Source organism: Castor canadensis, chromosome 3 (genome assembly GCF_047511655.1).
Source record: "Castor canadensis chromosome 3, mCasCan1.hap1v2, whole genome shotgun sequence".
Lineage (NCBI taxonomy): Eukaryota > Metazoa > Chordata > Mammalia > Rodentia > Castoridae > Castor > Castor canadensis.
The window spans coordinates 5,497,118-5,511,935 of record NC_133388.1 but is presented as its reverse complement, the minus strand read 5'-3'; the positions used below and the strand labels follow the sequence as shown (position 1 = coordinate 5,511,935).

The 14,818-nt window shown below is 55.2% G+C and overlaps 1 protein-coding gene across 3 annotated transcripts in view; it reads left to right on the top strand.

Moving 5' to 3' along the window:
• The window catches only part of Mta1 (metastasis associated 1), a 42,719-nt gene extending 28,267 nt beyond the window's left edge, over positions 1-14,452 (top strand). For 2 of the 3 annotated variants that reach the window (XM_020159490.2, XM_020159489.2), the window contains 14 exons: positions 3,541-3,643; positions 4,259-4,358; positions 4,535-4,723; positions 7,044-7,118; positions 7,351-7,409; positions 7,737-7,852; positions 8,145-8,296; positions 8,394-8,583; positions 8,769-8,858; positions 9,804-9,956; positions 10,113-10,148; positions 13,152-13,183; positions 13,531-13,682; positions 13,764-14,452. In XM_020159490.2, the coding sequence (XP_020015079.1) occupies positions 3,541-3,643; positions 4,259-4,358; positions 4,535-4,723; positions 7,044-7,118; positions 7,351-7,409; positions 7,737-7,852; positions 8,145-8,296; positions 8,394-8,583; positions 8,769-8,858; positions 9,804-9,956; positions 10,113-10,148; positions 13,152-13,183; positions 13,531-13,682; positions 13,764-13,914 (1,598 nt within the window). In that variant the 3' untranslated portion in view covers positions 13,915-14,452. Of the gene's footprint in view, positions 1-3,540; positions 3,644-4,258; positions 4,359-4,534; positions 4,724-7,043; positions 7,119-7,350; positions 7,410-7,736; positions 7,853-8,144; positions 8,297-8,393; positions 8,584-8,768; positions 8,859-9,803; positions 9,957-10,112; positions 10,149-13,151; positions 13,184-13,530; positions 13,683-13,763 lie in introns of those variants that run through there. The other variant, XM_020159492.2, reaches the window with a different exon arrangement.
• The last annotated feature ends 366 nt before the right edge of the window (positions 14,453-14,818 follow it).

The following is a 14,818-nucleotide window of genomic DNA, read 5'->3' as shown; positions in this document are numbered from 1 at the left end:
CATATCCACAGGCTCTGACCAGGCATTCTCCTGAAGTTGGTAGGTTTTTCCCCCATCTTGATGGGCCCATCTTTTTAGCCTCAAGGCTCTGGCCCACAGTGTCTTGGAAGGGACTTGAATATGTTGTGCATCAGTCTCATTGGGACTCAAAAGTCTGTGAGGAAAGAATAGCGGGTCATGGCTTCTGAGTCCTTGTCCATCTGTGCATGTCCACAGGGTGAGCTTTGACCTCCTAAGCCAGCCCACCCTATAACTGCTTCCTTCAGGTCTGTCCCCCATGTGAACAATGGAGGTCTTTCCTTGGGTCTCAGGGCCAGAGGATTAGCGCCTCCTCCTCTCATCCTTCGTGATGGTCTCTGGTGGCCTCACATGGAGACCTGGGATTTGGCACTTCCTCTTGTTCTCTATGAGGCTGACTCTAGGCTGGGCATCGCCTAGGCAAAAAGTTAGTGAGGCTCCGTCTCTATCAGTAAGCCAGGTGTGGGTGCGTATGCCTGTGATCCCAGCTACACGGGAGGCTTGGTAGGAGGATCTTGGTTAGAGGCAAGCTCTGGGCAAAAACGCAAGACCCTGCTTGAAAAATAAAGCAAAAAAGGGCTGGGGTAGGGTGGTGGCTCAAGTGGTAGAGTGCCTACATAGCAAGCACAAGGCCATGAGTTCAAACCCCCGTATCACCACCACCTACAAAAGGCTGACCCTTGAGTCTGCGCCCTCTTCCTTCTCGTTTTCCATGTAACACAGCATTCTGCTTTTTCTCAACTTCCTCATCATTTTCTGTCATATTTTTCTCTGATTGTACTATATAAACACAATTGTCTTTTTTCTGTGAATGTAGTCCAGTTTCCGTGAGACTATTATTACTACTATTCTGTGGTGTTAGGATGGAACCCAAAGCTAGGCCAGCACTGCACCACTGACCAAGCCCTGACCCTCTCAGAGTGGCTCTTCCATTCTTTACTTTATTTGCATGCCCACCCCTTTCCCTTGTTAGTTTCTGTTTGTCTTTCCTGAGCACTGACTGCAGGTAAGAATGAGGTGCTTAGCCAAGCTGGAAAGCAGCAGTGTGAAAGAGGCTTGGTTCACTGAGCCATGGCTCCTAAGAGGGTGGTCAGTGAGCCAAGGTAGGCACAGGTTAGGTGGACTTCCCTCCAAGCTCCTTGTGCAGGAGGAGGCTCAACCCTGTCACCCTTCTCTGCGACTCTGGGGCATCTGATGCACATGCAGCCCGAGCCCAGACAGCCGCTGGCCACTTGATGGCCTCAGTGTAGCCTCTTCCCTAAGTGGGCCTGGCTCTGAGTCTCCCCAGACTGCCCTAATGGCATCCCAGCTTAGAGCCATCATGTCTGCCTTCCCAGCACAGGGAAGGGTTTGAGGGAAGGAGCAGGAGCCGCAGCTGTGAAATCCACAGGAATGCAGGGGAGGGAGAGGCCTCGAAACTCAGAGGACCTTCATTGTTACCTGGAATCCAGCTGTGCCAGTTGACCCAGGTGCTCCAGCTCACTGGAGCCCCAGGAGACTTGGCCTTGGCTGCAGGACCTGATTGGCCCCTTCCCTAGGCTCAGAAGGGGGCCCAAGTGTGTGCCCCAGCTGTGTAGCACCAGTCTCTGCCCTTCCCATACGCTTGTAATCTTTTGGCTCATGGGCCTCTGGTTGCAGAGGGCAGTGGCCTTGCCAGCCAGTGTCCTTTTAAAGTGACATGAAATTGTGCACTTGCCTTCAGTGCATTTGAATTTTTTTTTTCTAATTTTTTAACAATTTTTTGCTGGAGGAGTGGCTCAAGTGGTAGAGCATCTGCTTAGCAAGTGTGAGGCCCTGAGTTCAAACTCAATGCTGAAAAAAAAAGTATTTTTTTTTATCATTTATTTTATTATTCATCATACAGGAAGATTCATTGACAATTCTACATAGGTTTATATTGTACATTGGTTAGATCACCCCCCCATCACTCCCCATCAACCCCTCCCTGCCCACTTCAAGCAATTATAAGAGGTTTCACTGTTCTATTTCATATAGGAATATGAGTTCCATCAACCATATTCCTTCACCTTAATCTCCTTTGTTCACCCTCTCCACTCCCACAAGTACCCCACCTCCCCCCCACATACACACTCATACTATACCAATTTTAGTCCTTCTTCTGTCAATGCATTTGAAATTTCAAAGAGAATGTGACTGGCTGGTGATGGGAAGACAGCTTGGGACTCTACAGTGGGCTTTGCTTCTCTCTCTGGGCTTGGTCACTGGGTATTTGCTGGGAACAGCATCTCTCCTTGAGACCCTGGAAAGCCAGGAGTTGGACCCCTGCTTCCCCAGAGCAGCACCTGAGGCTCCAGGTGAGGGATTTCAGAGCAGAGTCCACACCAGGACAGGAACCCACCCACAAGTTGGTTCTGCACAGCCTGGTGCTTCTGAAATCTAGCCATAGGCTAGGACCTGCAGGCACCTGCTTAGATCTAAGCCCTGTAATCCTCACAGTGGCCCCTCCTGGGTCTATTGTGTACTTCTGCAGTGCTGGCATCTCTCGACCCCTCCTGGGACCCTGTCCCCAGTGACTGGGTCATGAGGCTTGGCCTTCCTGGACACTTAACTGAAGCTGCCCAGTCTCAGGGCAGGGTTAGGAGATGGTATCCCTTGGCTTCAGCTGGAAGACTTGCCCAGTGCCCTGCCTTAGGACCCAACTTTCCCTGGGGAGCCCCCAAACTCAGGTTATCTCCATCACAATGTGCATTGCTGCCAAGGTCAAAGGGGAACTGATTAGATCTTTTGTGAAATGTGAAGCTTGATCCCTCACTGAATTATGGATGTAGCCTTGGCCTAGAGTCTGACAAAGGACGATTGTGGGATTTCTCCTTGGGGCCTCTCTCCAGAGTAAGGCCTAATCTGGTTCAGGACACACTCTCCTGAGGGCCTCCTGGATGCTGCTGTGCCCGCTGTACACTCCACTCTTTGTGAGTAGAGGGTTATTTCATCAGAAATCCTCCCAAAGCTCTGAGAAGAACAGCAGTGGCCAACAGCAGAGGTCCCACAGGTTCCATGGTGACCCCAGAACCACCAGTACACATGCAAGTCAGCCACTGCCATATCAGGCCTCCTGCCTGCACAGAAAGATGGGCCAAGAGGAACCTTGAGCACCAGCAGGTCTTGGCCACATCCTTGTGTCCTCTATGACAGTGTCCAATAGCCTTGGAAGGACATTTCTCTCAGGGGATGCTGGCTAAATGTGCTACTAACTTTTGAAATTTATCCTGCTGCACCCAAGACCATCTGGTCACTCCCAGCCCCAGTTGTGTAGTATGTTTGCAGATGTGGGAGTCCAAGTGTACCAGGTATGCCCTTGAGTGTGTTTGTGATGTGTGCTGACCTCACCTCCAGGGTTCTGCAGCTCTTCCCCACTGCCAACACCTCCCTGCACCTGGGGAGGAAGGTGTGGCACCATGGGACTCGGGAGCAGACACAGCCTTGGCTAGGATGGCCTCTGGAAGCCACCACGTCTTCTCTGTAACCTTTGTGAATTTCATCAAACCAACTTTTTCCCTGTAGGTGAGGAAGATGGCCGTGATCAGTCCAAACTGGAGACCAAGGTGTGGGAGGCACACAACCCACTTGTAGACAAGCAGATTGACCAATTTCTAGTGGTGGCCCGGTGAGTTTAGGCACTAGGATCAGCTGGGGATTTTGCCTGGACCCCAGGGCAACACCACAAGGAGGCTTGGCCTACAGCCCTGCCCCTATACCCTTGTCAGCTGAGCCCTCACTCATTATGGATACCCTGACGGTTCCCAAAGAGCACAGGAGGCCACAGTACTTACGTGGTGGTCCCCTCTGAGGCTGCTAATACTCCCAGATGCCTGTGGATCCCAGGCTGATAAGCTGGGCCTGGATGGCGGCTGCTGGGAGAAAGGGGGTGGGACCCTAGACTGGTGCTTCCCAGGATCCAGGGTCCCAGAGCAGCTACATCCTAGGCAAACCTCAGGAGGAGCCTGTTCACCTTTCATATCCAAGGCAGCTCCTGATACGGACACTCCCTCAGGTATATGCCGATGGGGGGAGTTTCTCAGCAGGTTGAGACATATGTGTCCCTGGACACATGTGCCATTGATGCTGCATGAGATGCGCATAGTTTCTGGCCTTGGCTTCTCTGGAGCCGAGACCTAGAGGTCACCTGGTGTTGGGGGCATTGCCTTGGCCCTTCCAACCTGCTTGGTGAGGCCACTCTCCTACTCGTCCACCCTGTTGTCAGTACATCTTTTCTCCCTAGCTCTGTGGGTACCTTTGCACGGGCCTTGGACTGCAGCAGCTCCGTGCGACAGCCTAGCCTGCACATGAGTGCCGCAGCGGCCTCCCGAGACATCACCCTGGTGAGTGGGCCTCTGCCACCTCCCCCTGTCCTCCCCTGGGGGCCTTGGCCCCTCCCAGTCCATCCTAGACTTGGCCAGCATGTGCTGGGAAGGGGTTACTGAGGGGGACCCACTAGGGGCCCAGCAGTTGGGATTGTCACCTCAACCTGGGCCTGGTGACCCCTGCTGTATTGCAGTTCCACGCCATGGACACGCTACACAAGAGCATCTACGACATCTCCAAGGCCATTTCGGCCCTTGTGCCACAGGGTGGACCCGTGCTCTGCAGGGACGAGATGGAGGAGTGGTCAGCATCAGAGGCCAACCTTTTTGAGGAAGCCCTGGAAAAGTATGGGAAAGATTTCACAGACATCCAGCAAGATTTTGTAAGTGCTATAGGCAAGCTGATTCCATCTCCAGGTGGGCTGTTGGAGACACCCTTGGGAAGCTGCAAGCATATTTTATGGCCAGGATCCTTTAACCTATTCTGTCCTGGCATGGTGTGGTCACTTTGTACTGAGCAGACATTGTAGGGCATCTGGTGGGCCTGGGCTTACAGAGTTTTGTCTGTCAGAGCCACCACTGCTTGGGACAAAAGTCCCCTAGGGACTTACCAGCTGGCCTACTCCCCCACCAGGGAGGTTTTGACCAGGCAAGCTTACAGCATCTTCATTGTGTGAGGGCCTGTGCCCTCCTGGAACTCCCTAACCCTCTAAGCATTGACCCCTTATTAAACGGAAGGAGCACATCTGTGCAGGTGGCCAGGCCAGGTTGACTGCAGTCCCATAGAATTGGGTAGCCAACGGCCAGGATTCCAAAGGGGAGGGAGCATCATCACAACAGTAGCAAGTCCAAGCTGGGGTGTTAGAGATGGAGCACACAGAGCATCAAGGATGCAATCTCGGGGAGGAGGGCTGTAGGCCAGAAGGAGCGGCTCCAGAGTGGCCCTGGGAGTGCCCAAGGAAGCACCAGCTGGTAAGGGAGAGCCCCAAGTTAAGTGGGGCACAGCTGGGAGAGTGTTGCCAGGGGGGGATGCTTCCCTGGACAAGCCTATAAAAGCAGTGGCCTCTCACATGTGAATTGGCTAAGAACTAAACAAAGCCTTCTCAAACAACAACAGCAAAACACAGTAAGATGCGCGGGACACCACTGCCTCCTGCCTGTAACCCTAGCTATTTGGGAGGCTGAGATAGGGAGGATCAAGGCTTGAGACCAGCTCAGGCAAATAGTTCTCAAGATCCCATCTCCAAAATAACCAGAGCAAAATGGACTAGAGGTGTGGACCATCTGCTTTGCAAACATGAAGCTCTGAGTTCAAACCCCAGTTGTACCAAAAAAAAAAAAAAAAAACCAGTAAGAAGGCTAGGGCCAGAAGTAAAACATGTAAGTTAAACTTAGAATGGAATGGAGCTGGTGGAATTGTAAATTGAATAGGATCTGAGTGGAAAGAGATGCACTCAGTTGATGCAGGAGAGACTGGCCTGGAATCATACCTCAGCTGTCAGAGACTTGGAAGGGGGACTGAAAGAGTCGTACCAGAGAGCAAGGCTGCCTGGCTGCATACGGAAACTTTGAATTCTATATGTAGCAAACAAGCCTGATTTCTTTGATAACTACCTGCTCTGGAACACACTTGTATGCATCTGTTCACAGGAAACCGGTTGCATAGATAAACCAGAGAAGCAGAAACTTTGTTTATGAGTTTTTTTGACCATGATGTTAGGCTTTAAGACTACCCTAGACTGGGATGTAGCTCAGTAGTGTGCACAAGGCTCTGAGTTCTATCCCCAGTACCACAACAAGAAATCAGATCAACCCTTAAGCCATTAGAAATTGAAGGTATCATTCTAAACAATAGCTTAAGGTTGGAGTTCACCCAGCAGCTGATGTCAGAATGCTCTTGGTAAGAGGACTGCAAACTTAGCATTCCTGGGTTGTGTCTAGGGAGCATGAGGAGGGGACTCATAGCATCAGACACTCCTGTGCACTGGGAGGAGAAAACCACATTAGCCTGAGCACTAAAACTAAGGAATTGTAGGGAGAGTAAAGAATATGCAGAGAGAAGCCCAGGATTTAAATCATTTAACCCAGAGAGGTGTGAGGAAATGTGGTGTGCTGAGCAAGGTGAAGTGTAGCGTTCACTTGTGCCTGGGCTGATACAGAGGGTCATCAACACAGACGTGATGCTCTCAGCCTCTATCCCAGCTTCTCATCCTGTCTTGGATCCGCCTGTGCTGCTGGAACAGAACACTTGAGGCTGGGTAATTTATCATTAGCAGAAGTTTATTGAGTCTCAGTTCTGGAGTTTGGGAAATCCAAGATAGAGGGGCCACACCTGGCAAGGGCTCTCGTGATGTGTCATCCCATGGTGGACGGTAGAAGAACAAGACAGCTTGACAGAGAAGTCTGGCAAGCCCATCCTTTTCATCTCTAATCTGGTGAGGGCAAGAGCCAAGTCCTCCTCCAGGTCCCAAATGCAGGCACAGTGGCAGTTGAGTTCCAGTTTGGGTTTGGAGGGGATGGTCAAACCACGTTTCCCCTGGGCTCTCTGTTCCACCCTGAGCTTGAGGGCCCTGACTCATGTCCCCCAGTAGTGGGGACCCAGCCTTGACGCCCCAGCCCTGCCCCATCCCCACCACCTTCCTCCACAGCCTGTCTGAGCAGCAGCTCCATCCCTTCCCTGCATGACAGTCTTTCTTGCTCCAGCTCCCCTGGAAGTCGCTCACCAGCATCATTGAATACTACTACATGTGGAAGACCACCGACAGATACGTCCAGCAGGTTTGTCCCTTCCTGCCCTTCCCACCAGCAGGGAGGTGGGGGGAGGGTCACTCCTGAGTCCCAGCCCCCAGTGTCTAGGAATGTATTCCTGTCCCTGTTGTCCCCCACATTCCTCCCTCTCCTCAGGCTAGAGACAAGGGAGACAGCACTGGGGAAGCACTGGTGTCCCCTTCTCTGTGGTCTCTAAGCTGTGGCTGGCCTGCTGACCTCTTTGACCCTGTTTTGTTTTAAGAAACGCTTGAAAGCTGCTGAAGCAGAGAGCAAGTTAAAGCAAGTTTATATTCCCAACTAGTAAGTCCCGTCTTAGGTCCTGGGAGGTGGCATGGGATGGGCAGGGCTGCTGGGGTCTGATGGGTCAGGTGGTCTCCCTTCACCCCAGGGGAGGGGGGAGGTCCTGTGCTCTGGCTTTTAGACGAGGACAGACAGGAGAGGTCTGATTGGGGTCCTCGTTGGTTGGGGAGGATGGATCAGGGTTGGAATCCTTTTGGCCCAGGGTTAGTGCTGGGGACGCTGGGGCATGGTAGCCACTTTAGGAATGCAGAGGGCTGGGAAAGCGCAGGTCCCCCACGTGGGGCTGCCCCACAGGGCTCCTGTGACGGCTCCTTCTTCTCCACTCAGTAATAAGCCAAATCCAAACCAGATCAGCGTCAACAATGTCAAGGCCAGTGTGGTGAATGGCACCGGGACGCCCGGCCAAAGCCCTGGGGCTGGCCGGGCCTGCGAGAGCTGTTACAGTAAGTGCCCTGCCCGGCACCCACCCCAGGGCAGCAGGGGCCGCAGAGATGCCACTGTGTGATCATGGCACCCAAGTGGCCCCTGGGGACCCCTGTGGTTCCAGCCTGGGTGGGCCCGCTGACGATGGGGCTGTGGTCGGGAGTCACTTGGGGAGTGTGGAGGGTTCCCTTGGTTGGGGTGCCCCGGGCTGGTGGAGAGGGAGTGACGCGGTGGGCGGGGACACTGTGGAATGCTCTCTGCACCGTTGGTTCTGCTTAAGAATCCGTCTATTTCCAACTTTGTTGTCCGTAGCCACACAGTCTTACCAGTGGTATTCTTGGGGTCCCCCTAACATGCAGTGTCGCCTCTGCGCATCTTGTTGGACATATTGGAAGAAATATGGTGGCTTGAAAATGCCAACCCGGTTAGATGGAGAGAGGCCGGGACCAAACCGCAACAACATGGTAAGTGGGACACACCCACTCGCCTGCCGCACGTCAGTCACAGTCTGCGTGCCTCTGGTCATGGCGCTGTGTTGGGGCGGTGCGCCCCCTTCCGCAGAGTCCCCACGGTGTCCCAGCCCGGAGCAGTGGGAGCCCCAAGTTTGCCATGAAGACGAGGCAGGCATTCTACCTGCACACCACCAAGCTGACGCGCATCGCCCGGCGCCTGTGCCGCGAGATCCTGCGCCCCTGGCATGCTGCGCGGCACCCCTACATGCCCATCAACAGCGCAGCAATCAAGGCCGAGTGTGAGTGTGTCCCCTTCTGCCCAGTCTCCCAGAGCAAGCCCCAGTAGCAGTGTCCTAGTTGTCCTTTTCATCCTGGGGGGCCAACAGTGGCCAAGCCCAGGGAGAGCCCTTAATAGCCAGTGCTGTTGGTGAGGGCCCTTGTTCCTAGGAGACCCAGTCCCTCACCCCAGCTGGTTCCCCCACAGGCACAGCCCGGCTGCCCGAAGCTTCCCAGAGTCCACTGGTGCTGAAGCAGGCGGTGCGGAAGCCCCTAGAGGCTGTGCTCCGGTATCTGGGTAAGCTGGGTGAAGGCCTGGGTTGAGGGGAACCACCCTGGATCTGCCTGCCCTATGTCAGGCTCAGACCTACCCAATGGGGCCTGTACTGCTTCCTGTCCTCTCCCTGGCCCCCGTGAGTCCCAGGTTCCTTGGGGCCAGTATACTGGCTAGGGTTTGGGCTGGGCATGCCATGGGTGCTGCAGGGAGGGTACTCCCCAGTCAGGCCCCTCTACCTGGTCAGCACGAAGTCCTCTGCAGGCTCTCTCTGGGTGGGAGGCACACACCTGACCTGCAGCAGCCTCACCAGAGATGTCCTCAGCCAGGTGGCAGAGCTAGGCCATACATTTGGTGTGGGGAGTTTCATTAGTTTGCTGGGCTTGTGTGGGTTCATGAGTCAGTTCTCCTGGGGTGGGGGTGACTGTCCTTCTGGGAAGCACATTCCAGAACCATGAGCTAAGTGTGTTCCACACAGACACAAGTGGTTTGGCATTGCTACTTGTCTAGGGTCCTAGGCCCCAGGCTGGCCTCACCCTTGGCCTGTGGGAGGAGGTGGTCAGTGCCAGGACCAGGCCTCAGTGGGATGTGTCCTCAGTCAGGAAGTCAGTTCAGTGTCTGGCCAGTGGCCAGCTCCCTGCCATCAGTCCCGGTGGCCTGGACCTGGAGGCCGTCTGATGGGCCTGCTGTGTTTATGGCCCTGTCTGGATCTTGTAAGCTGCTGGCACTTGCCCAGCCATCCAGCAGGCAGCCAAGTGTCCAGCTGGGCCTACCAGACTGTGCTCCCTGCTGAGGGGGTCTTGGGCACTCCTGGCCTCAGTGGGCCCTGGTCTCCAAGCCTATTCAGGCTGCCCATGGTCAAAGTAGGGCCTCAGGGTGAGGAGTTGGTGGGGCTGCTATTACCGCAGGGATCCTCCTGCCCTGCTGTCCCTACTGAGAGTGACACCTTTGTCTCTGCTACTCTCACAGAGACCCATCCCCGCCCCCCTAAGCCTGACCCTGTGAAGAGTACCTCCAGTGTGCTCAGCAGCCTGACCCCCGCCAAGTCAGCCCCTGTCATCAACAATGGCTCCCCCACCATCCTGGGCAAGAGGAGCTATGAGCAGCACAACGGGGTGGATGGTGAGTTCGGGTTTCGGCCTCCACCCTGGTGGGGTGGCCAGGCAGGGCCTGCTCAGAGCCTCAGCCGGCCCTGGGGCTGCACACAGCCCTCCAACCTGACTGCCCCTGCTGACGGCATTTTCTCTCCCTCTCTCTCCTGTCCCTGGGCACTGCCAGGCAACATGAAGAAGCGCCTCTTGATGCCCAGTAGGGGTAAGGCCTGGGGCGGCCGCTGGTGGGGTGCTGTGCCAAACCCTGTTGTGATGCTGTGTGTGCTGTCTGCTCGCGCGGTGGGCGGCTCAGGGCACATCCAGGGGCAGTCCACGCAGTCCCATGCTACAGCCCAGACCCCCTGCTCCTCTCCATTTGTCACTTGATGGAGAGCCTGTGACGGGTCACTGTCCCCTCTTGGCCTGAGCCACCAGTGGACTGCCCTTGCATGCTAGCCTGGCGCCCCCACTACCGTCGCGCTGTGACTGCCGCATGCCCTCAGCCTTGCTTGTGGAGCTGCTCCTGCTGCCTGCAGTCCTTTCGCACACCCTGCCCTGTGGGGACAGCAGGGTTGGGTCGGGGGCTCTGCAGAGGCTGTGGGTGGCCTTGGCGCCTCCCATCTGATTGGCCTGGATGCTGAACTGTTGGAGTAGGAGCTGCAGAATATCAGCCCCCTCTGGGGAGGGATAGGACCAAACCTGGCTGTTGTCATTGTGGGAAGTGGGAAATTTCAGGCCTGGTGGATGCCCAGGCCCCTCCCCAGGGGTCAGGATGGTGGGTGTTGGCCAAGGTGGGGGCCAGGCTTGGGGTTCAGGAGGTGGCAGTGACCATCCAGCTGCTCCTGGTCCCCTCAGGATGCTCCCCCTGAGGGCTGCCTTTGGAAGCCTCGCAGACTGCCGGGCACCCTGGGAGGCATGTCTCTGTGGGGTCAGCCAGTGGGAGGGTGAGCTGAGGCCTGGGCCAGGATGTTCCATCTAGCTCCACCTGGACATAAGGCCACTTGCCAGCCTGTGCCCTTCTGACTCTGCCAGTCGAGCACCCATCTGGTGACTGCCCTAGCTTTACTGCCTGCACCCCACAGCAGGGAGCCCAGGATTGGTCTCCTCAAACCTTGCGGTAACAGAGACAAGCTTGGCCTCTCTGTTTTATAAAAAGCTGTTCACACACAAGTTAAAGTGTGCTATTCCGTTTGAATTTTCTAAAACCTACATCTCTCAGTTCAGTGTGCAATCCCCAGGGTATACCATGCAGTGGGCATTGAAGTGGTTGGGAGCACCATCCAGCCTTGTGAGCCTTAGGGCACCTGCACAGATCTGGCTTTAGGTCAGAGAGGCTGGACATGATGAGAAAGTGGCTGTTCTGAGATGCCAAGTCCTGACCTGGATGCTAGAGAGCCTAATAGCCATGGACTGATGATGTGGAGACAGCCTTAGCCTTCTGGGAGTGCTGTGGGGAGGCCACAGGCCTGAGGGCATTGGTACAGGCAGAGTGGGGTCTCTGTCCAGCCTGAGCAGGTGTGAGGATTGGTTGAGGGCTGGTCCCCAGCATTGTGAGTCCTTAACTCACTAACCACGCCCATGGTGTTACTTGCTACTCGGCCTCTCTGTCCCCAGGCTGCCCACAGTGCATGCCACTCACTCTTAACTAGCATGTGTCTTCTTCCCTCTGCCACTCCATCATTCTGGCAGGCACTTATTTGGGTAAGTAGCTTTTGTGCTGGTGACTGTCCCTGGGGACAGGACTGGGGTCCTAGTGGATGCTGTGAGCAAGCTGTTCCTGCCTGGGTACTATAGATCAGGCACCTCAGCCCCATGGGAGCTAAGTGTAATCTGGTGGGGAAAGTTTGGATATGGGACTGCCAGGCCCCATTGCCCTGGGAGCATCCAAGGTTGGGTTAGGGTGCAGGTTGTATCCTAACACCAGAAGCACAGACTTCTGGTCCTTCCCCCCTCCCCCTGCCCAGTGCTGGGGTTTGAACTCAGAGCTTGGACCTTGAGCCACTCCACTGGCCCTTTTTGTGATGGGTTTCTTTCAGATAGGGTCTTGTGAGCTATTTGCCTGGGCTGCCTTCAAAGTGTGATCCTCCTGATCTCTGCCTCGTGGGTAGCTAGGATTATAGGCGTGATCCACTGTGCCCAGCAGGCTTTTGCTCCTCAGGTCCAGGTGTGGTGGTGTATGGTCTAGCACTTGGGAGGTTACACATAAGGGTCAAGAGTTCCAGACCAGCTTGGGCTACATAGCAAGATCTTGTCTCAAAAAAGGAAAAAAACAGGGCTGATGGTGTGGATCAAGTGATGTGAGGCCCTGAGTTCAAACGTCAGTGCTGCAAAAAAAAAAAAAGTCATGGTATTGGGTTGGGAGTGTGGCTCAGGTGGTAGAGCTCTTGCCTGGCAAGTGCAAGGCCCTGAATTTAAACCCAAGTACCATCAAAATACATGCTCAGCTGAGAAGTGTTTGGGAACAGGTGTGACACTGTGCGGCCAGTAGGGCCTGGCCAGGCACTGTGGAGTTGAGATGAGGAATCCTGTCATGCCGCAGGGGCTGGAGACCTTCTGAGCACATATGCTTACCCTTGCAGGCAGGCCTGGGAAACAGCGGCGGCAGCCCTGGATGGGCCTGGCTGGGGTTTCTGGGCTAGGAGGTGGGGTGACAAGGAAGCCAGAGTTCACCTCTCAGCCCTATCCCTACTGGGCCTTCAGCAAGCATGCTGTTCTTGTCAGGGACCTTTGGTGCCAGCCCCCACGTATATATACAAGGGTGGGTGGGCCCAGGTGGCTCTACAAGCTGTGACCTAAGCTCAGAATCTGGTCAGTGATGCAGCTCAGCATTTTGGGGTGCAAGTGACTGCCAAGCTGTGGCAGTGCTACAGAGGGGCTCGATGTGCTGCGGTATTTACAGTCATGCTGGGTGTTGCCTGGTTACTTTGTGTACACCAGGCTTCATTTGTCTTGGCCCAGTGAGGCAGGTGGGTGGCCTGTCTATGTGAGGGGGCACAAGCTGAGACCCTTGGTATCCTGCCTGGAGCATCTTCTGCTGGTCAAAATTCAGGTGGTCCCAAGAGCCTGGAGAGCTGTGAGGCTACCTGGGCACTGGTAGTCCCCACAAGACAGTCCCAAGTGTAGGCTGTCTTGACTGGATGGCCTATGCCATGCTAGGGGCTTTCACCAGGCAGTGTGGGTGCAGGACGAGCTGCTCCATCCTCACTAAGTGTTCTTTTCTCATCAGGTCTGGCAAACCACGGACAGACCAGGCACATGGTAAGAGGGACAGCCAGTAATATGGCACACACAGCACATATGCACAGCACTCTTAAGTGTTTGGGAGGCTGCCCACAAAGCCTGCCATGTGCCTTGGGGAGCATCCAGGAGGTCCAGCCAGGTCCTTCACCTTTGGGCCTGAACCTCCCCCTCACAGGGCTCCCTACTGGCTGTGACACCTGTGAAGCTGTGTGCCCCAGGAGCCTTGTGCAGGTGGAAGCAGGACTCAACCTAGGGCCTGACTGTCTGGAAAACTGCTCCTGGGTTGTGGGTTGTAATATAATGTAAATAGGGAAACCAGTGTACTGTGTTGTGCTCCTTTTGTTCATACCTCTTCTGTGCCACAGGGACCAAGTCGGAACCTCCTGCTCAACGGGAAGTCATACCCCACCAAAGTGCGCCTGATCCGGGGGGGCTCTCTGCCCCCCGTCAAGCGGCGGCGGATGAACTGGATCGATGCCCCAGATGATGTGTTTTACATGGCCACTGAGGAGACCAGGTGGGGCCCTCCTGGGGACAGGGGAAGGGGACACGGCCAGTGAGGTCGGACCCTCACCAGCCTGCCTCTTCTCGCTCACAGGAAGATCCGCAAGCTGCTGTCCTCCTCGGAAACCAAGCGTGCTGCCCGCCGGCCCTACAAGCCCATTGCCCTGCGCCAGAGCCAGGCCCTGCCGCTGCGGCCACCCCCGCCTGCGCCAGTCAATGACGAGCCCATTGTCATCGAGGACTAGGCAGTCACTGCTCTGTGGCCTGCCCAGGCCCCTCCGTCAGCCCCAGAGTGTCCCTTGAGGCCTGCACAGGCCAGGTGGCCTCCTTCCCCCACCAGACTGCTGCCCACCCCACCCTCTGTTTCGGTAGTGCCCCACCTCCCGCCCTCACTTGCAGAGAAACGCTCCTTCGGTGGACACGTGGGGGAAAAGTGCGGTTTAACTTATTCCGAGATGCCGAGGAGTCGTTTTTAGCTTTGTGTTTACTTTTTTGGCTGGAGGAGAGCTGAGGAACCGCCCCATGCCCTGCACTGTGGGGCCTCTCGCCCGGGGTCGGCCCTAAGGTTTTGTTGTGTTCTGTTGAAGGTGCCATTTTAAATTTTATTTTTATTACTTTTTTTGTAGATGAATTTGAGCTCTGTAACTTACACCTGGAATGTTAGGATCGGTGCGGCCAGTGGCGGCCGAGCTGCCTGGCGGGGTTGGCCCCTTGTCTTTTCAAGTAATTTTCATATTAAACAAAAACAAAAGAAAAAAAATCTCATAAAAAGGAAAAAACCCAGCCGACCCTATCCTGTGTCCTTTGTTCCCAGTCTCTCTTCTAGTCTCAGGAGAGACCCTGCCCCCAACACCTTGGAGGACCCCAGGTCCTCCCTTGAAGGTGGTGGCCCAGATCACCTCCCCACTGTTGGCCCCAGGAGCCAGGCCCAGGATGACGGGCAATGGCTGTGGGTGGTCCTAGACTGGTGACTCTGTCCTGGAACAGCTGGGGTTTGTGAGAAGCTTGAGCTTTATATGGCCTCACAGCCATTCTGGACTCCGCCATTCCCTCTGAGACCTGCTCCTGCATAGCCCTGGCCCAGTGCCCACTGCCGTTCCTCCTGGGGCTGGTCTTAAGTGGAGCTGTGCCAAGACAGCATCTATAGCG